At 52.7% G+C, this 21,755-nt stretch overlaps 1 protein-coding gene across 1 annotated transcript; it reads left to right on the forward strand.

The window, feature by feature from the left end:
* The first annotated feature begins 939 nt into the window (after window positions 1–939).
* LOC132478652 (myosin-3) lies at window positions 940–21,427 on the forward strand. The gene is made up of 39 exons (XM_060081964.1): window positions 940–1,143; window positions 2,894–3,037; window positions 3,488–3,644; window positions 4,677–4,704; window positions 5,071–5,179; window positions 5,764–5,856; window positions 6,571–6,634; window positions 6,717–6,815; window positions 7,658–7,761; window positions 7,842–7,980; window positions 8,610–8,728; window positions 8,812–8,961; window positions 9,673–9,843; window positions 9,939–10,245; window positions 10,360–10,430; window positions 11,007–11,094; window positions 11,179–11,296; window positions 11,690–11,813; window positions 11,902–12,038; window positions 12,124–12,379; window positions 12,572–12,814; window positions 12,907–13,083; window positions 13,193–13,338; window positions 13,416–13,506; window positions 13,899–14,288; window positions 14,387–14,513; window positions 15,578–15,696; window positions 15,834–16,030; window positions 16,401–16,584; window positions 17,209–17,374; window positions 17,662–17,786; window positions 18,296–18,604; window positions 18,722–18,925; window positions 18,999–19,124; window positions 19,997–20,167; window positions 20,258–20,362; window positions 20,537–20,632; window positions 20,745–20,882; window positions 21,401–21,427. The coding sequence occupies exons 1-39, from the start codon at window positions 940–942 to the stop codon at window positions 21,425–21,427; spliced, it is 5,823 nt and encodes a 1,940-aa protein (XP_059937947.1).
* The last annotated feature ends 328 nt before the right edge of the window (window positions 21,428–21,755 follow it).

Here is a 21,755-nt window from a genome sequence, read left to right on the forward strand (position 1 = left end):
TTCTGTCCTTCCTGCCCAGTTCTGAATGGGAGGCGCTGCAGCCTGAGGAGGGTGCCGTGCGGGGCTGGTAGGACCAGGTTTGGGGCGGTTGGGGGCTTTTCCTACCTTCGTGGCTCACCTGTGGGTCACGTCCTATCTGCTCCTCCAGCTTGTCTCTGGGGTAAGGCTCTTTCTAAGTTATTAGTCCTTTATCCTTATGTGGTTAGTTCATCAGGACCCGATTCAGAACCGACCCAGACACTCCCGTGTCCTGAGCTTGCTTTCTGCGTATTTATTGCAGGTCTGATTTCCCACGACTGCTGTTGTCCGCTGTCCTCCCGTGGGTGTGACCCTCAGGTGAGGAAGCAGGTCGGGTCCCTTGGCTCAGAAGTCTCCAGGGTGCCAGTTCCCCCCACCTCCGATGGCCTGGAGGGTGAGAGCCCTGTAGAGCTTAGGCCAGGACAGGTTAGGCTGGAGCCGAGTGGAGGGGAGGCAGCACCTGGGGACGTGCTCTGAGTAGATGCTGATGTCAGACGCTGCTTCTGTTCTCAAAACAGAACCGAAGGAAGCAAAAGCCGGTTTCCTCCTGTGAGGAGGGAGCCAAAAAGGTCCCCAAATTCCTCAGCTATTTGCCACTGAGCGCACTGTCTTTGAAGAATGGCGTTTATTTTAAAATCTTCCCTCAGCAACACCTGCGTTTTTGCAGAAGAGGAAAGTGAGTCCGGAGAACTGCACCCGCCTCTAGGGTCCTTTCGCCCGTCCGAGCCCTGGCTCATGGGGGAGCTTGGATTTCATACGCTCCGTGCCCTTTGCACAGAGTAGCTGCTCAATAAATATGTGTGCATTTGATTTTCCTGGGGGTCGATGGAGGGCAGCCTTGCTCCCGGGGCTCCGCCTTGAAGGGCTCCCTCGGGGGCAGGGCTGGAGCTCACCTGGGGGGTTCGCCTTCCAGCCGACACCATGAGCAGCGACACCGAAATGGAAGTGTTCGGCATAGCTGCTCCCTTCCTCCGGAAGTCAGAAAAGGAGAGGATCGAGGCTCAGAACCAGCCTTTTGATGCCAAAACCTACTGCTTTGTGGTCGACTCGAAGGAAGAATATGCCAAGGGGAGAATTAAGAGTACCCAGGATGGGAAGGTCACAGTGGAAACCGAAGACAACAGGGTAAGCCTCATCCACACCCTCTGCAGGCCGGCCAGGCCTCTGTCTGCTCCCCATGGCTGCCCAGTCTATGCATCCAGTCCATACACGGCCATCTCCAGACGTGGCTCTGGCACCGGAATGCCTCACTGGCATCAACGCCTTAGCATCCCAGGTGTCCTCGGAGGAAGCAGAGTGAATACTGGCCTCGGGTTGCACGGTGGGAGAACCACCTGGTTGTGTCTGGCCAAAACAATCCATGTTTGGGTGCTTTTGTTAATGTTCGTGTCACTCTAGGTCAGAGGGGACCGGCCCTGTGCATCCCAGGGGTGTGGAGCTGGGAGTCCAACAGTAGGAGGACCTCTGTTAGAACATTCTCCTTTGGTAGCCTAGGTTTCCCCCTAATTCTTCTAGCAATAGCCATCTAACTAAGGAAGTAAGGAAAGCGAGTAAAGGATCCTAGTGGACCACAAGCTCGATGTGACATAGCAGCCTTCCCATATCATGGAGGCAATGAGCAGTGTAGCCCACTACATTCTGGCCTAGGTACTGTGGGCATGCTGGGAGGAATTCTGGACTTCACTACTCTCTGGAATCTAGACCAGAAGAATCTGGAAATGTTCTAAGAAAAGTTAAAAAAAAAAAAAAAAAAAAAGGTGGGGCGGTGGTGGGGTGGTGGTATCCAAAAGAGAAATGTAAAGGAAATAGCATCATTGGGTTGGATGTGAAGGAAAAAGGCACTGAAATTGTCCTGTGATGCTTGCAAGCACTGAAGCTCCAGAGGGCAGCTCTCAGTACATTTCAGATGATGGAGTTAAGAACGGGCTTATGAAGCCACAGGGAAACACAGAAGGTAGACCTGATGAATGACAATCTAAGACATCTAGACCCTCACAGGGAGGGCTGATGGCCTGGATGGTTTAAGTGAATCTCTACTTAAAGGCAGGTTTCCCACCGCCTTGCCCAGAGGCGGGGTGGGGAAAAGGACCATCTTCAAAGGAGGTCTCAGACGGGAAGGAGGTGAGGGCGGAGCAGGGGAGAGGAAGCTGAGCTCCCCGCCCACTATGCCAGAGTCCTCCGGCCCCGCTGGGCACTGGGGCAGGGGGCGTCTCCTCTCGAGGGGAGCACAAAGGCTCCTGCCAGCGCCTGGAACCACCGCTCTGCCTCGTGGTTCCTTCTCCTGGCTTGCAACACTCCAGCCCCAGAAAGAGCGGGGCTGGTTCTCTTCCACAAGCAAGGGCCAGAGGGGGTGAACGGGCAAGATGCGGGGTGGGGGCTTGGCAGCTGCTTTCAGATAGCTCAGAATGCCGGCTCACTCTGGGCACCGGCCTGGTGACCCAAGGCCACCAGCCTCCTCTTCGGTGCCTGCGTCAGGAACACCAGCGGACCTGCCGTGTTCCCTGAGTAGACAGCAGAAACCCATGAGCTGCTGGAGCTGGGTTTCGGCCCAGCCGGCATCACGGAGCTGAGAGGTTCCCGCTGGCACCGCGCCTGCATCATCCCCGCGTCCACCCACAGAGACCCTCTTCTCATTTCTGTCATCCTCCCTCACCTCAGGCCCATCGGAGATGGAAAAAAACAAAAGCCCACGTAACAGAAACAAATCCCATTCCGTCACCACCACTGCAAGCCGCCCCCAGCCCCGTCTCCCTCCCCGTCAAATGGGTGTTTTCTCCAGCGCCTGCTTCTTGTGACCTGGGCCTGGGAGACAGACAGCTGCAGGGGCAAAACGCACAGAGAAGCCCAGGTGTGCACTGTACCCCTTCCCTTTCAGACCCTGGTGGTGAAGCCAGAGGACGTGTACGCGATGAACCCACCCAAGTTCGACCGGATCGAGGACGTGGCCATGCTAACGCACCTGAATGAACCGGCCGTGCTGTACAACCTCAAGGACCGCTACACCTCCTGGATGATCTACGTCAGTGCCCGCGTTTGCTGGGTTCCCGGGACCTCTGACGGGGTGGTGGGGCGGGGCGGGGCTGGGCTGCTTGTGGGGGGACGGGCTCTAGGAGGACTAGTGCTGGCTGAGCGGCTCACCAGAAGAGGGGGAACGAAAAGGAGAAAGGGCGGCAGGAGTGGTGCAAGATGAGAAGGTGAGAGATGAACGGGGCGGGAGGAGAGCAGCTGGAAGGAGGGGGTGGGCAGGCGAGGTGGGTCCGAGGCTGGGGTCCTCGCGCCGGCACCCACCAGTGGCGGGAGGTCGGTTACAACCCTCTTGAGTCTCAGCTGCCTCATCTATAAAGAGAAGTCGTATCTTGCCTCCTTTACAAGTTTCTTGTAAAGAAAAGTGAAATAACAAAAAGAGGGTTTTATGTGTACAGGCACACACCCATGTATACATACATATATATTTTTTATGCTCCCCCAGACCTACTCGGGCCTCTTCTGTGTCACCGTCAACCCTTACAAGTGGCTGCCGGTGTACAACCCCGAGGTGGTGGAGGGCTACCGGGGCAAAAAGCGCCAGGAGGCCCCGCCCCACATCTTCTCCATCTCTGACAATGCCTATCAGTTCATGCTCACGGGTAGGTCTCCAAGGAGGAAGCCTGGAAGCGGGGGGGAGGGCTCAGGGAAGCTGCCATGCGATCCTGCACCCGTCCCGTCCAGTGTGCAGCCTCCACACAAAGGACAGGAGGGTAGAGGTGCTTAAAAAAGACGAAAGAGGCCACATATTTTAGGGCCTTGCAGGCCCTGGTGAGAAGTTTGGATTTAGTGCAAGCATGGGTTACCTCATACAAAACTGATATTTCTGTGGGCCCAAAACAAAGACTGACAATTTCATATGGTTCAGCCTAATACAGTGAGAAGCCCGTGGCTGGGTCTAAGCGGGGGCTTAACACCTCTGAGCCTCATTCTCAAAGAGGAGTCTCTTCAAGCTCCCACCTAGGACTAAACAGGATATTAGTGGGAAAGGGAACTGTGCAGTGAACTCTGACTGCTGGAGACATGGCGGAAAACTGGGAAGCTCTTTTTATTTTTATTAAAAATTTTTTCTTGGACTATAGTTGATTTACAGTGTTGTGTTAGTTTCTGGTGTACAGCAAAGTGATTCAGTTATATATATATATACTTTTCAGATTCTTTTCCACTATGATTTATTATAGGATACTGAATATAGCTCCCTGTGCTATACAGTAGGACCTTGTTTATTTTATATACAGTCGTTTGCATCTGCTAATCCCAAACTCTTAATTTATCCCTCCCCCACCCCCTTTCCCCTTTGGTAACCATAGGTTTGTTTTCTACCATGTGAGTCTGTTTCTGTTTTGTACATAAGTTCATTTGTATCACATAATCACACATAGGTGACACCATATGGCATTTGTCTTTCTCTGACTTACTTCTCACTTAGTATGATAATCTCTAGGTCCATCCATGGTGCTGCAAATTACATTACTTCATTCTTTTTTATGGCTGAGTAGTATTCCAGTGTGTATGTGTGTACACACACACACACAAACACACCTTCTTTACCCATTCCTCTGTCAGTGGACATTCAGGTTGAGGAAGCTCTTTTTATATTGCTATCAACTCTATTTTATTTTTCCCTTTGGCAGATCGTGAAAACCAGTCTATTCTAATCACGTAAGTATCCAAGGTGTAGAGTGTTTTCATAGCTGTGGCCCTTTGTCCCCAATGCAGAAGGGGAAGATGCCACTTGCTCTGTCTTGTTAAGGAGAAAGTACCGAGAACGAAGTCTGTGATGCAAAGATGTGGGGCTGGGCGTTGGGGAGAGACGGGCAGGAAGGCCTGTGAGGCCTCAGGAAGCTGGAGCTCCCCATCCAGCCTGCTCAGCCGTGCCGTTCTCCCCCGGGGCCCCTGCCTCTCCGAGTGGTCTCACATTTGTTGGGAGGTGCGTGTCTGCTGTGGCTCGGGTGACATCTTAGGGGGCCAATTTACACTCACGGGACTTGTTTCTCTGTCTCTCTCTCTTTCGACTGCTCTGAATAGCGGAGAATCCGGGGCAGGAAAGACCGTGAACACCAAAAGGGTCATCCAGTACTTTGCAACAATTGCAGCGACTGGAGACCTCGCCAAGAAGAAGGACTCCAAAATGAGGGTATGGAGAGGAGAAGCTCTGCTTCCACTGCCGACCTTTGTCTTAACTTCAGAACGAGGGCGCACGGGGAGGTGACACCCCACCTCCGCAAGGAAGGGAGAGCAGGCCAGGATTTAAAGTCTCGTAGGACATCCAGTTCTCCTAGACGACCCAGCGTGTGGTTGATGTTACAGGACCAGATCCTGTGACTGCCTAGAAAACAAGCCTCTAAGGCTCCACTAAGAAAAGTCAGTTTGGGAGCAGCTCACATACACCAGAATCGCACATACCAATTGGAGAGAACTGTAGTGTCTACTTGCCTTTCAAAACGAATATATTATAACAGTATGAAATGAACACCGATGACCTAGCTACCTGGAGAATCAAGGAGCTGAAGGGTTAAATGAGGAGGTTTAGGTCAAGACACCCAGCTTGAGCCAAATCTAACAATGGGAAGCCTGAGGCGTGCTGATGGTTTGGCTGGGCCCCAGGCTAGAAAGCAGGGCAGGGCGGGTCTGGCGAGTGGGGCTGCAGGAGCAAAGGCAGCAGGCGCCGCGGAGCTCACTGTCGTGTGCGGCTCTTCATGCCCCGACTCCCTGCTCCAGGGGACTCTGGAAGACCAGATCATCAGCGCCAACCCGCTGCTGGAGGCCTTCGGGAATGCCAAGACCGTGAGGAACGACAACTCGTCCCGCTTTGTGAGTCTGCACCGGCTCAAGCTGGGATCTCCGCTGAGGCCCGCAAGTAGGCGAGGGCCCTGCTTCCAGGAGGCTGCAGTCCTGGGGGTGGACCGCGCAAGAAGGAAACAGATCAACAGGACAGTCTGGGACAAGGATTCCTTGGTAGACAGTGCAGTAAACAGGGCGTGTGGTAGCGTAACTGTGAGCCGGGTCTCCTTTAGACAGGGCTGGCACGGAAGCCCTCTTGGTCGGGGGGCTGGCCTGTGAACCCCAAGATCCACAGGATGAGGACAGGGGACTGGCGGGGTCAAGGGACCTCAGCGGGCCTGAGGGGCTGCAGCGAGGCAGGCACCATGTGGGGAGGTGGGGAGGGGTGGTAGGGAGGGACCTGGAGCCTCGGAGTCTGTAGGCCAGGAGAAGGGGTTTGGGTTTCATTCAGGAAGCTACTGAGGGATCCTTTAGAGGGAAGTGATATGGTGTGATTTGCATCTTGAACAGAATCCCTCTTACTTTGTTGACCGTCTTGGGGGTGGGAGGGTGGGGGAGTGGCGTTTGGAGGCAGTGTGGAACAAGAGGATGGAGAAAGGAGACACAGCCAGCCGGAAAGAGGAGAGGGAGAGGAGGACATGCTTCATTTCAAATTACCGGGGAATAAGGTTCCCGTTCACATTCCCCAGGAGACGGGCAGGAACACCTGGAGTCACAGTACACCTGGTCTCCCTTCCTCCACAGGGCAAGTTCATCCGAATCCATTTTGGTACCACGGGCAAGCTGGCCTCTGCAGATATTGAAACGTGTAAGTAGATCCCTGGGATCAGATGATGTCTCGGGACATCATGGGAGCAGTTTGGAAAACAGTCCTGTGTTTGTGTTTCTAGATCTGCTGGAAAAATCGAGAGTAACCTTCCAGCTGAAGGCTGAGAGGAGCTACCATATCTTCTACCAGATTCTTTCCAACAAGAAGCCCGAGCTCATAGGTGAGGACGTCCCCAGAGGGGTTGGTCTGAGGCATTTCAGCTTTTGGGTGAGTGGACCAAAGAGAGTTGTGTGTATGCACAGGTGACTCGGCAGCCAGCAGAGGAAGCTTGTTTTAGAAATGGGATGCGGCTGTTTTGATAGTGACGTGCCAATTTGAAAAACGCAATCCAATGGACAGTAAAAGACTGAGGCACAATTGCCTTCAGCTCTGGTTTATAGAAACTGGCCGAATGACCAAGCATTTAGTGGTCCTCTCGCGCCCCCTTGTGTTCTGGCACAGAAACCAACATTTCACCAAAGGCTGTGAGGCCAACGCAAAATCAGATGAACCACCAGCTGGTGGATATCCACCTGGCCCTTTGTCCCGCACCTAACAGGGGCCTCGTGCCCTTTGCTCCCTGGCTGTGTTTGCTCAGCCTTCGGGGCCCAAGCCTGGAAACAGGCTGCAGCTTTCCAACAGGTTTTGGAAAAGACTGTGATGCTACCAAATGCTCTGTGCTTCCCTCCCCGTGGCTCTGTCCTGGGCCACACTCGGCCAGTTGTCCCGATTAACCTTTCCCAACCGACATGGATCTGCACCCTTTGCATGCAAAGCAAGAGAATTTAACTATTCTCTCTGTGGTTCTTATCCTACATGGCCTGGGCGGGCTGCAGAGTCTTCCCTGGACTTTATATTTCAGCCACAGCCTGAGTATCGAGAGACTGTTTAAGAGATTTCTAACTCTACCCTCAACCTGGGCCCCAGCAGCAAAAGTCTCAGCTGAGGACACAGAAGCTGAAAGCCCCTAATGGATGTTTTCTTTGCATCCATGTGACCTCATCTAAATGGTCATCGTTGCAGAGCTGCTGCTTATTACAACCAACCCTTATGACTACCCGTTCATCAGCCAGGGTGAGATCCTGGTGGGCAGCATTGACGATGCGGAGGAGCTGCTGGCTACGGATGTAAGCGGACGGGGGGAGGGGTGGGCGCGGGGCTGCTCCTCCATCTCTGGGGTCAACCGGCTGACATGCTGTCCTGCCAGAGCGCCATTGACATCCTGGGCTTCACCCCAGAGGAGAAATGTGGACTCTACAAGCTGACAGGCGCCGTGATGCACTACGGGAACATGAAGTTCAAGCAGAAGCAGCGGGAGGAGCAGGCAGAGCCAGATGGCACTGAAGGTACCGCGTCACCGCGCGAGGGCCAGGGGGCGTCCAGCTGAGGTCGCTCGGGGCTTTTTTTTTTTTTTTGCGGTACGCGGGCCTCTCACCGCTGTGGCCTCTCCCGTTGCGGAGCATAGGCTCCGGACGCGCAGGCTCAGTGGCCATGGCTCACGGGCCCAGCTGCTCCGCGGCATGTGGGATCCTCCCAGACCGGGGCACGAACCCATGTCCCCTGCATCGGCAGGCGGACTCCCAACCACTGCGCCACCAGGGAAGCCCCTCGGGGCCTCTTTTGAAAGCTCTTACTCATTCTTCTGCCTAGAGAGGCGAACCTCTTCGGGGCTCAGATGCCTACAGGCACGGTTACTGCCCTGTCTGCTGAATCACTAGAATGGTCCTGCTTCAGAAACAGTAAGGAGTGACCAGGGTTTTCTGGAACCCAGTGCCGCCTTTTCATAAAATCTATCATATTCTCTGAGTGACTCAGCTCCCACTGGCCATAGGTAAGCAGTTGAGAGACACGGAATGTAAACACATGAAAATGGGCTGAGCCGAGCGTGGAAACATCCGGATGACTTTCAGAGTGGTTCTTCCGCTTTGCCAAGCATCAGGGGTTTCCCTTGTAATCAGCCTTCTTTTCCTGCCAGTGGCTGACAAGACAGCCTATCTGATGGGCCTGAACTCTTCGGACCTCCTGAAAGCTTTGTGCTTCCCCAGAGTGAAAGTTGGGAATGAGTATGTTACCAAGGGCCAGACTGTGGACCAGGTAAGTGGCTGCTGCAGGCTGGGAAAGGACGCAGCACCCGACAGCCGCTGCCTCCAGACTCACCGGCTGGCCCCTCCGCACAGGTGCACCATGCCGTGAACGCCCTCTCCAAATCCGTCTACGAGAAGCTGTTCCTGTGGATGGTCACCCGCATCAACCAGCAGCTGGACACCAAACTGCCAAGACAGCACTTCATTGGCGTCCTGGACATCGCGGGCTTTGAGATCTTTGAGGTTTGTGTTATACTCGTTTGGCTTTGTGTTGGGGGCTGGGTTTCATGATCCTATAGGCAAGATGTCAAGGCAGCCCACACGTCATCCAGCATCACATCTTGGAGGAGAACGAGACGGAGGGTGGATCAGGTAGAAGGGAACGTGGAAGGGTTTGTATTATTTTAAGAGGGAGGAAGGCTTGTGCCAAGTGGAATTTTAAAGACATCCTCAAATGGATAAAAGAAAAAAAATCAAATGCAATTACTGACAATAGGGAGAGCCAGAAACAGAGAAGAAGCTGACAATAAGCCAACCATGCGATATTTTACATAAATATCCCACTGGCTCTGGGTTAGAAGCATATAGCCATTCATCAAAGCATATATTTGATGTCTGCCAGGTATAAGACTTGCAGGTGAAAAAAAGATGAGCTTGTAGTTTGTAGAGGACAACGAGAAGTGTGTAAGGCACACAGAAGACCGACTACAGATAAGGCAGACCGTGGCCAGCGCCCAGGAGAGGCCCAGACCGTGTACTCAGGAGAAGCATCCTCCAGCTGGAAATCAGAGAAGACTCCAAGGACATGTGATCTCTGCTGAGCCCAAGAATGTGCCCAGACCTGAAAGCATAAATGAGCTGGCGAGAGCCCGAGACCATGAGGAGGAAGGCTGATGGGTCTTTGGCTTTGAAAGAAGTCTAACTTTTCATGTGAACGTTATGTTTTGGTGTTAGTACAACAGCCTGGAGCAGCTGTGCATCAACTTCACCAACGAGAAGCTGCAGCAGTTCTTCAACCACCACATGTTCGTGCTGGAGCAGGAGGAGTACAAGAAGGAGGGCATCGAGTGGGAGTTTATCGACTTCGGGATGGACCTGGCCGCCTGCATTGAGCTCATCGAGAAGGTACCTGCTGTGTGCACTCAGCAGCCACCCCTCGCCGACCTGCTGCTTGACACTGCAGCTCATACCCGCCCCGTATGCACTCTGCCTTGGTCCAGCCGATGGGCATCTTCTCCATCCTGGAAGAGGAGTGCATGTTCCCCAAGGCCACAGACACCTCCTTCAAGAACAAGCTGTATGACCAGCACCTGGGCAAGTCCAGCAACTTCCAGAAGCCCAAGGTGGTCAAGGGCAGGGCCGAGGCCCACTTCTCGCTGATCCACTACGCGGGCACCGTGGACTACAGCGTCTCGGGCTGGCTGGAGAAGAACAAGGACCCCCTGAACGAGACGGTGGTTGGCCTGTATCAGAAGTCCTCCAACAGGCTCCTGGCACACCTCTACGCCACCTTCGCCACGGCAGACGGTAACAGACTCCGCGGGGTGCCTCGGACCCGCACTTTTTCACTCCACTCAGCCCACGGGACTGGAACAGCTCTGCAGGTCTGCTGACAGCACATGCGTCTTTTCTTTCTTTCAGCTGACAGCGGAAAGAAGAAAGTTGCCAAGAAAAAGGGCTCTTCCTTCCAAACCGTCTCTGCCCTTTTCAGGGTAAGAAAGATACAAATTCATTTGCTTGTAATTAGTTTAAGTCATCTCAAAATGAGCAACACAGAGATGCTAAACTTGATTCACTCAAGAACAGTGACGTGGTCTTAACCTGGCTACTGTCACTAGGGAGGGTGAGTGGCAGTGTGGTGATATACAGATGAGGTCTGCTAAATGCAGGACCAGAACTGAACCACCACTCTAAACGGCATCAGCCGCGGGTGCTGGCTGGCCTGCGAGGCGAGTCCTCAGTACAAACTTTCCGACCTGCCTGAAGGACACAGGCAGTGCATGTCAGGTGCCCAGTGGAGCTGGATACTTCTCTTCAGTTGACTTCAGAGGGCATTTTGTACTTGGTTAGTCTCTGGTGGTTCATTGCGAAGCAAAAGTCCGTTATATCAGTTATTTGCCTACACTTCTAGCCAAAGGATTATTAAAAGAAAGAGTTAAATAATATCTTTATTCCTTAGAATTTATGATAAATTTAAAATACATATCTTACTTTTTTGTTACAATGTATCTCTGTGTCTGTAAAAGCCTATAGTAGGCTCACTATCAAATTTAATCTTTTCCTTTTAGGAAAACCTGAACAAGCTGATGTCAAATTTAAGAACAACCCACCCTCACTTTGTGCGCTGTATAATTCCCAACGAAACCAAAACCCCAGGTAAGACACCCGCTGGCTCTGAAGGTGGCACTCTGGTTTTAGGAGGTTCTGTGTGAAGCTGACGTTTGTTGCTTCTCTTCTCAGGGGCCATGGAGCACAGCCTTGTCCTGCACCAGCTGCGCTGTAACGGTGTCCTGGAGGGCATCCGTATCTGCAGGAAGGGCTTCCCAAACAGGATTCTCTATGGGGATTTTAAACAAAGGTGTGTGATAAAAAATGTTCTATTTGCTTCTTGAGAAGATGTGTAAATGCTGGAACTTGAGAGGGAGAAATACTGGTATGAAAAGACCCGTTTCAAAAGAACAGCTATGGTCTCCATGTAGAATGATTAACCTACCACTTGGCCAAGGTATACATACAGTTTTCTCCCACATTCTCTCAGGAGCTTATCTGATATACAACACGTCAGAAAAACACCTGGCCTAAGAGTCAGTAAGCCTAGATTCTAGGCCACTATCTGGCCTGTGACCAAGAGCAAGCTTCCTTCCCTCTCTGGACCTTGGCCTTCTTGCCTCTTGGAAGAGAGGCCTGAACTGGTTTCCAAAGTTCATGTCTTTGCTAATAGTCTACGATGTTTCTGTGTCCACAACGGCAGATACCGAGTGCTGAATGCCAGCGCCATCCCTGAGGGGCAGTTCATCGACAGCAAGAAGGCGTGTGAAAAGCTGCTGGCATCCATCGACATTGACCACACTCAGTACAAGTTTGGACACACCAAGGTACTGCGTCAGCTCTGACAGATGTTGGCGTGTGGTCCCCGTTAGACTTCTCCAGAAAACTGACTTAAGTCATCCTTCTCCCCTCAAGGTGTTCTTCAAGGCTGGCTTGCTGGGAACCCTGGAGGAAATGCGGGATGACCGCCTGGCCAAGCTCATCACCCGGACGCAAGCCGTGTGCAGAGGGTTCCTCATGCGCGTGGAATTCCAGAAGATGGTGCAGAGAAGGTCGCGCGGGGTCTGTGCTCAGACCTGAGCTCTTCGGGAGAAGTGGGGAGTCTCTCTTAGAAAAAAACTGATGTTTTGTTTTTAGGGAGTCCATCTTCTGCATCCAGTACAACATCCGAGCCTTCATGAACGTCAAGCACTGGCCCTGGATGAAACTCTTCTTCAAGATCAAGCCCCTGCTGAAGAGTGCCGAGACGGAGAAGGAGATGGCCACCATGAAGGAAGAGTTCCAGAAAACTAAAGATGAACTCGCCAAGTCAGAGGCAAAAAGGAAGGAACTGGAGGAAAAATTGGTGACTCTAGTACAAGAGAAGAATGACCTGCAGCTCCAAGTACAAGCTGTAGGTGTTTAGGAATTTTTTTAAAACTTTCCTTCTAGACTTGATTATTTAAGAAAACGATTTTTGGTGGGAGTTTTGCTTTTTAGTTGCGATGCTTCATAAAGGTCTTCATATATAACAAAATACTGGAATGTCACAAATCTTATCTTTTAACCATTAAAGGAAATCATGATTCTTTTTTCTTCTTTTAAGGAAAGTGAAAACTTGTTGGATGCAGAGGAAAGATGTGATCAACTGATCAAAGCCAAGTTCCAGCTGGAGGCAAAGATCAAGGAGGTGACTGAGAGAGCTGAGGATGAGGAAGAGCTCAATGCTGAGCTGACGGCCAAGAAGAGAAAACTGGAGGACGAATGTTTGGAACTGAAGAAAGACATAGATGACCTTGAGCTGACACTGGCCAAGGTTGAGAAGGAGAAACATGCCACAGAGAACAAGGTGGTACACTCTTTGTGGGCCCTCCCAGCTTGATGTGGTCAATGCAAACCTGACTTGGTCTCTTCTTATAATTGCCTGTGGCTTCTTCTTAGGTTAAAAACCTTACTGAGGAACTCGCTGGTTTGGATGAAACCATTGCAAAGTTAACCAGGGAGAAGAAAGCCCTCCAAGAGGCCCACCAGCAGACCCTGGATGACCTCCAAGCTGAAGAAGACAAAGTCAATTCCTTGAGCAAAATCAAGAGTAAACTGGAACAGCAGGTGGATGATGTGAGTAAAGGATGCTATTTGGGAGGCCTGGGCCTCAGGGTGGGAAGAGCCCCTGAGGACCCTCTGGTGCAGAGCGTTTGTTCTCAAAAGGAAATGGTGCCTTTTGCAGCTGGAAAGCTCCCTAGAACAAGAAAAGAAGCTTCGTGTAGACCTGGAAAGGAACAAAAGGAAGCTTGAGGGAGACTTGAAGCTTGCCCACGAGTCCATATTGGATCTGGAGAATGACAAGCAACAGCTGGATGAAAGGCTCAAGAAGTGCGCCCCGAAACCACCATTCAGATTTCCAGTTCCCGGGTATTTGGTCTTCACACGTTCTGCATTTCCCTTCACAGGAAGGATTTCGAGTACAGTCAACTGCAAAGCAAAGTGGAAGATGAGCAGACTCTGGGCCTGCAGTTTCAGAAGAAAATCAAAGAGCTACAGGTAGGAGGCGTTTGGGACTCTTCTTTCACACGTGGTCACGTACAGTGGGTGGGGGGTGTCTATTGCACGTCATTAGAGCAAAGCGGGCAGGACCGTGGGTCTCCTTTCTGCTAGGCTGACGCAGTAGTGATGAACAGTTTTTCCGTAATTATCGACAAAGCACATAATTGAAGTATTTCAAGTCCACATGCAGTTGGAATGGACTATATCCTGGGTGGCTGCTGCAGGGGTAATGCCTGTGTTGAGGCAGGAAAAACTCACGTCAGAGGAAATTCGCAGCATTGGTATCGTTCCGGGATCAGTCTGAGAGCTGGTTTGTCTAATGGGAGGGGAAACTAGCCTGGTGTTGACGCCGGAAGTCAGGAGTGTCGTGGGGCGGCCTGTCCTCACAGGCCCGCACCGAGGAGCTGGAGGAGGAGATCGAGGCGGAGCGGGCCTCCCGCGCCAAAGCAGAGAAGCAGCGCTCGGACCTCTCCCGGGAGCTGGAGGAGATCAGCGAGCGGCTGGAGGAGGCGGGCGGCGTCACATCCACCCAGATAGAGCTCAACAAGAAGCGGGAGGCCGAGTTCCTGAAGCTGCGCCGGGACCTGGAGGAGGCCACCCTGCAGCACGAGGCCACGGCGGCCGCGCTGAGGAAGAAGCACGCGGACGGTGTGGCCGAGCTGGGGGAGCAGATTGACAACCTGCAGAGGGTCAAGCAGAAGCTGGAGAAGGAGAAGAGCGAGCTCAAGCTGGAGCTCGACGACCTCGGCAGCAACGTGGAGAGCGTGTCCAAGTCCAAGGTGCGGGGTGGGGGGCGCCTCATCCTCAGGTGAGGGGGACCCTGCGTCCTTCCCACCTGAGCACTACCTCAGCTTCCTCCCCCTTCTCAACCCTGCAGGCGCATCTGGAAAAAATCTGCCGCACTCTGGAGGATCAGTTAAGCGAGGCCAGGGGCAAGAACGAGGAAATTCAGAGGAGCCTGAGCGAACTGACCGCACAGAAGTCACGTCTGCAGACGGAGGCCGGTGAGCGACGGGAAGTGGCGGGGGCGGTGCCTCCTGGACACCCACCGAGGGCAACTGGTCAGAACGAAAGGCAGGGTTGGTTTGGGGGAGGATTTCTAGGGAAGCAGATTTTCAGGAGAGAGGCAATCAGAATAACCCACGAAAGCGCCATTTAGAATGTCCCAAAGGACGAGAGCACTGAAAGTTCAGTGAGCAGGAGAGAGACATGGACTGGAGTGAGGAGGACTCAAAACACCACCCGCTTCGAGCACTTTCAAAATTAATGCAGCCCTGCCTCAAAAAAAAACCTGGAGGGCGGAAGTGGGGCCAGGAACCAAGTCCCATGGCGTTTCTACTTCTCGCTGCACAGTAATGCAGATTCGTTGTCTGCAATGGAGCGTTTTAAACAGTACAGAAAGAAACACGGCCAATGTGTATAGGCTCTAGGTGTGTGATAAAAATACAGGGGAACATTACCCGGGACTTTCACCTAGAAAACGTGGCTCCCCCAGCGCTGGTCCTCCAGCCCATCGTCACAGGTGAACCAGTCCTTTGTAGCAGCTCGACCAAGACAGTGACAAAAAGAAGTTCAGGGGCCACTTCTACCATGATCTTGGGAGTTCACCCCTGGAGTCCGAAGACCTCTCCCCCACCTTCTTTTTCTCTTGCCTCTACATAAGCATACAAACCAGAACCACCATAGCCACCCAAAAATCCAGCTTTAAACTACCGAAGCTAGAAGTCCTAAGGAACGCAGCTAAGAGATGCAGTATTTCCCCCAGTGACAAATCAGCAAACAGCTGGAAGCACCAGCCACTGAAAGGGCTGATGGGAGTGTTTAGGTGGTGAGGTTTTGGTTTACAATTACTCTTAAGTTTTATTGACAGAAGTTACTCCACGCTTCTGGAAGTTTTCAACAGTATCTTACCAGGGTGTGCTTTCAGTTTCCTCTTCATGGACACATCCCTTCGCCCCCAAGAAAGGACCACACCTTGTAATTTACTTTCTCCCCAGATCTCAGCACAGTGCCTTACATACAGTAGAAACCTGGTGAGTGAGTGAAAACATTTTCCTTCTGGACACAGGTGAGCTGAGTCGTCAACTGGAAGAAAAGGAGAGCATAGTATCACAACTTTCCAGAAGCAAGCAAGCGTTTACCCAGCAAGTAGAAGAGCTCAAGAGGCAGTTAGAGGAAGAGAGCAAGGTGCGTCACCAGCCTGCAGAAACAAAAGGCAGCTTTACTCATAGGTGATGACAGCGGGAGCAGGCTTGGATTGCGTCATGCACACAGCACTAAAATAGTCATCCGCTGGGGCCTCTCCTCTGTCCTGACTTTTGCAGGCCAAGAATGCCCTGGCCCACGCCCTGCAGTCCTCCCGCCACGACTGTGACCTGCTGCGGGAACAGTATGAGGAGGAGCAGGAAGCCAAGGCCGAGATGCAGAGGGCGCTGTCCAAGGCCAACAGCGAGGTGGCCCAGTGGAGGACCAAATACGAGACGGACGCCATCCAGCGCACGGAGGAGCTGGAGGAGGCCAAGTACACAACTCTATTTGTTTTCAGAAGAAATAGAGCTCCTAGATGATCAAGTGACAGAAGGCATCGACTTTAGAACTACCTGGGAGGGAATTTGTTATGATGTTTCCCCATCTTCTATGTCTTTTAAGGCAGTTCTGTGCCAGTAGAGGGACCTGGTGTTAGCACATTTCATTGAGAGAAACGACTTTGACCTTGGCTAGAGAAAAGGCAGGCTATTGATCACTGATTTTTAGCAGACAGGAAGTTCTCCTGGGCTTATGAAAGGAAATCGGCATTTGAATCACATAAATTAGTGATTCCAACTTGATGAATAGTGATGTTCAGGAGGATTGAAACTTAAGGCATCCGCTTCTCTTTCACATTCTTCAAGGAAAAAGCTTGCTCAGCGCCTTCAGGATTCCGAGGAGCAGGTTGAGGCGGTGAACGCTAAGTGCGCTTCCCTGGAGAAGACCAGGCAGAGGCTGCAAGCAGAGGTGGAGGACCTGATGGGCGATGTGGACAGAGCCAACTCCCTGGCTGCTGCTCTGGACAAGAAGCAGAGGAACTTTGACAAGGTGCGGGGTGAGCTCCCTGCCAGCTGAGCGCCGTGACACAGGGGTACCTGGTGGTACCTGACTACCAGTAGCAGTGTGATCTCGGGCGAGCCCCTGAAACAGAATGGGAGTGGGATGCGGGGGCAGGTCCCTTTCAAACACTGTCAGTGGAAACAAGCCACCGCCTCCAATGTTGTCCAGTCCCGAGCGTTTTTGTACCCCCACACGGCTGGTCTGTCTGGGGGGCTGATGTGGGAATCCAACTCGGGTCCTGCTGCGAGGCTTTGTGGCAGCTTCCCCTGCAGTGTGACGGGTAAGGTTGATTTGAAACAAAGTTTTAATGAAATATTTAGAAGTGCAGGGCCATTTTCATATTGGGAAAAGGGCAGTTCGGCCCAGCTAATTCCTTCTCAAAGGATCCACTTGCTTTTCAGAGGGCAGTTGTTACTGACCAGTGACTGATCTTGAGTCAATTTATGCAACGAAATCTTGGTTAGCCAACAGTCAGGAACAAGGGGCTAGGCAAGCGACATGGCAGAGATGGCCCCAGCCCCCAGAGTGCCCACTCTCACAGGCGTACTTAGATAGAAGCTAGAGGAGAGGCGCTCGTCAACAGAGGTGCCGTCTTCCTCCCTGGTGCTGCAGGTGCTCGCCGAATGGAAAACCAAGTGTGAGGAGAGCCAGGCAGAGCTGGAGGCGTCTCTGAAGGAATCCCGCTCCCTGAGTACTGAGCTCTTCAAACTGAAAAATGCCTATGAAGAAGCCTTAGATCAACTTGAAACTGTGAAACGGGAAAATAAGAATTTAGAGCGTAAGCAATTTGTCTGAAATCCTGCTTCATGCTATTGCCAGAGCGTGGGGCTGGAGGGCCGTGACTGCAGGACCCAAACCCCTACACGAGAGTCCGTTACTGCACACACAGGAAGCGTTCAGATCCGAGGGGTTGTTTCTGAGTCTCTCTATATACAGTATCTTATCTCTAGGAAACAGCATCCTTAGAACTATGATAAACTAGTTAAAAGCATTCAGTTGGTGCTTACTCTGCCTGGAAAACTGCACAGAGAACGTTCCAAGGCAACCAAACCTCTTTCTTTGCAGAGGAGATAGCAGATCTCACAGAACAAATTGCTGAAAATGGTAAAACCATCCATGAACTGGAGAAATCAAGAAAGCAGATCGAGCTGGAAAAGGCTGATATCCAGCTGGCTCTTGAGGAAGCAGAGGTGAGCAGAACGCCGGCAAGGCATTGGCCTGGAACAGATGCCATGATGGTGGGGCTCCAGCCTGGGAGGCCAGCTGGCCCTGATCTGGGTCTGTAAAGTCACAGTCCTAATGCCGGCTCCTTTCCTATCAAATTGCATGGACTAATACCTGTGAATACCTGTGAATTATCTTGAACTTACTGGAGAAAATCATTACGTTAAAATAGGTCTAAAAATGAGATTTTACAAAAATCTTAGATGAATTTAAAATATCTATAAAGGGCCTTAAGCACCTAAGAAATGTGATGATTTAAATGTTATTGTTTGATAGTATAATAAAAACAAAGTGCAATGAAACATTTTATTTCTGCACTGAAGGTAAGTTAGGGATTTTTTTTTAAAAGATAGTTTTGAATATTGCAGAGTTAGAATTATGAACACTCTATTGGAATTTTTTTGCCCCAAAGAGTAGTGTAGCAGGCTCTCTCCCATCACTGGTACTATTTCTGTCTTGTTCTTGTTCTTCAAAGGCCGCTCTTGAGCATGAAGAGGCCAAGATCCTCCGAATCCAGCTGGAACTCTCCCAAGTGAAATCAGAAATCGATAGAAAGGTGGCCGAGAAAGACGAAGAGATCGAGCAGCTGAAGAGGAACTACCAGAGAGCAGTAGAGACGATGCAGAGCGCCCTGGACGCCGAGGTGCGGAGCCGGAACGAGGCCATCAGGATCAAGAAGAAGATGGAGGGGGACCTGAACGAAATTGAGATCCAGCTGAGCCACGCCAACCGCCAGGCCGCAGAGACCCTCAAACACCTGCGGAGCGTCCAGGGGCAGCTGAAGGTTTGCGAGATCCCCGGTGGGAAGCCTCTCCCATCCTCAGACACGCACAGCCATTGGCTGGGCTCACGGTCCTCAGGCCTCAACTTCAGCCGGACGTTTCTGTTACTGTCTGGCCAGGATACCCAGCTCCACCTGGATGATGCTCTCCGGGGCCAAGAGGACCTGAAGGAGCAGCTGGCGATCGTGGAGCGCAGAGCCAACCTGCTGCAGGCCGAGATCGAGGAGCTGCGGGCCACCCTGGAGCAGACGGAGAGGAGCAGGAAGACGGCGGAGCAGGAGCTCCTGGACACCAGCGAGCGCGTCCAGCTCCTGCACACCCAGGTGGGAGAGGGGAGGCGGGGCGGGGCCCCTGCGCTTGGGGAACGCCTGGCTAACTCCACTCCTCCCGCCCCAGAACACCAGTCTCATCCACACCAAGAAGAAGCTGGAGACAGACCTCCTGCAGCTCCAAAGCGAGGTGGAGGATGCCAGCAGGGACGCGAGGGGCGCTGAAGAGAAAGCAAAGAAGGCCATCACGGACGTGAGGCTCCTCCCTGCCCTGCATGGCTGCCAGGATTGCGTTTCATCTAAGCCCCCTTCCTCTCCAACCCATTAGACAAGGTGGGGCCTTCCCAGGGCACATGTGGTGTGAGTTCTGCTCCAGAAGCGCTCCCCACCTCCCCGGGAACTCAGTGCGTCTCCTCCCACACGTTTAAATGGTGGACGTGAGAAATAAGGGAGCGTGGATAAAAAAGACCGGAAGGGATTATCTTCCTTTCTTATGCCCTTGGGGAGGTATGCTCCTCTTTCCTTCAGCGTATGACTGATTCCAGATATAAAAAGGAGGCCCTCAGATGTCAGGATCCCACCAAGCGTCACCTCCCAGGAAGCTGGCTTCCCTCCCACCGGCACCCAGCCTTCCTGCTTCAGAGGCCTTGGTTCTGGGCTCGTGGCCCCCACAGCGCCCCCTGCTGCTCGATGGAGGGCACAACCTTGTGACGATTCCTCCCTGCTTGCTCAGGCACCCCCAGCTCCCTAGAGGCCTTCCCTTAGCCTCATTACCCCACGCCCGTGATGCTAGGTTATGAACTCAGAATTCTCTAAGTCACGGGTTGGTGATAATTGTGATAAGGAAAGAAGGAATCTCCTTGGAGCTGGGGAGGTCCCAAGGAGGCCAGTTTAAGAAAGGGAAGAAACTATTTCCCATCCAGCCCCTGAAGGTTTCACTTCTTAGCTTATGCTACATGCCTGGTGCAGCTCTTCTCAGATTCCATGGTGGACGGTGGGCTCAGTCATCCCGTTACCTGTTGTCCTTTGTCATCAGCATGGCCCTGGTCCTCCGGGTACCCAGATTTCGACAGCTCCAAGCACTTGACCTTGGTCTGCATCTGAGTGGGATGATGTGCTTTTCAGGCGGCCATGATGGCGGAGGAGCTGAAGAAGGAGCAGGACACCAGCGCGCACCTGGAGCGGATGAAGAAGAACTTGGAGCAGACGGTGAAGGACCTGCAGCACCGCCTGGACGAGGCTGAGCAGCTGGCCCTGAAGGGCGGGAAGAAGCAGATCCAGAAGCTGGAGGCGCGGGTACTTGCGGGGCAGACGCCGGCCTACGCAGAGCTTTCCGGCCTCTCCCGTTCGTGCTCCAGCCCGACTAATTTACACACGTTCCCCCAGATCCGAGAGCTGGAGTTTGAGCTTGAAGGGGAGCAGAAGAAGAACACTGAGTCTGTCAAGGGCCTGAGGAAGTATGAGCGGCGGGTCAAGGAGTTAACTTACCAGGCAAGTGGAAAGAAACCCCCCGGTCATTTCCTCTGTGAAGTGCAAACACCCCCCCCCACCCACCGGGGTCCTCTCTCCAGAAAACAGGGAGAAATCCTTTAGCCCCAGAGAACGGGGACCTCTTGCATCCCTGCCGGCCCCTGGCTAAGTACTGTCCCATGTTCTCTCTTTCAGTGCGAAGAGGACAGGAAGAACGTGGTGAGATTACAGGATCTGGTGGACAAACTTCAAGTGAAGGTCAAGTCCTACAAGAGGCAGGCCGAGGAGGCTGTAAGTCAGCGGGACCCCAGCGCGGCGCCTGGCCTGTTTCTCCCTGTGAGCCCCCAAGAAGCGCTCGCTGATCGTACACGGCCCCCCCTCCGCCCCGGCTCTTTGCTTTTAGGATGAACAGGCCAACGCTCATCTCACCAAGTTCCGGAAGGCTCAGCATGAGCTGGAGGAGGCTGAAGAACGGGCCGATATCGCCGAATCTCAAGTCAATAAGCTGCGCGCGAAGACCAGAGACTTCACCTCCAGCCGGGTAGGTGGTCCCGCGGCACTGGGTGGGGAGGGCGATGCGGCGGGAGGTGTGGCTCCCGGGGAGGAACCCGCCGTGATGGACGGGACCCTGGAGAACCTTCGACTTTAGAACTGGTTAGTCTCCGGCTCAGGAAGGGAAAGGATTTGCTTAAAGCTACGTAGCTGCGTAGAGCCCGGCTAAACCCAGGTCTATGAATCCCAGTAGAACACCGTCCTGAAAAGCGGCGAGCGGTTCCTGCGTGGGCTCGGGCGCCCTCTGCCGGCCGGCCGCCGTCTCTGCGCCCACTGTAGGTGTAGGTTCCTAGATCCCTGGGCTGTTCTGAGGACCAGGCTCTCAGGCTGTGGGGTGACTGCCGCCGCGCCGCGGCTGCACTTGTGTATCCGCCTGCGATCCAAGGAATACCCCGTGTCCCGCTGAGACAGACAAGCAAGCAACCCCAGATGCTTGCTGGGAGGGGGCGTGGCCGGAAATGCGGCTCTGCCATCTGACAGAACTCAAAATGCCCACTTTCTCCCCAGATGGTGGTCCATGAGAGTGAAGAGTGAGTGATCCTATGCTGGAACAGGACAGAAAATATGCGAAATATGTATTTTCATGGTTCCTGACCCTTATACTTAATTTCCATGTGATTGCTTTACACATGCAATAAATTTTGCTTTGTTTTCAATTTTGGGCTGTGTCGTTGTATTTGTTTTCTCTTCCCGGTGTGGAAATGGTTCATTGGTGGTATTTGTGCCCAATGTTGAAATCTCGGTATGCAGATGGCTTGATAAAGTCATTTGGCCTATTTTCAGGTGCATGTATGTGGGGACAGGGAGAGACTGTGTTTGGTTTAAATTTGAGATTAGAGCAGAAATAAAAAGTACTCCTAGG

This window comes from Mesoplodon densirostris, chromosome 18 (assembly GCF_025265405.1).
Source record: "Mesoplodon densirostris isolate mMesDen1 chromosome 18, mMesDen1 primary haplotype, whole genome shotgun sequence".
Classification (NCBI taxonomy): Eukaryota; Metazoa; Chordata; class Mammalia; order Artiodactyla; family Ziphiidae; genus Mesoplodon; species Mesoplodon densirostris.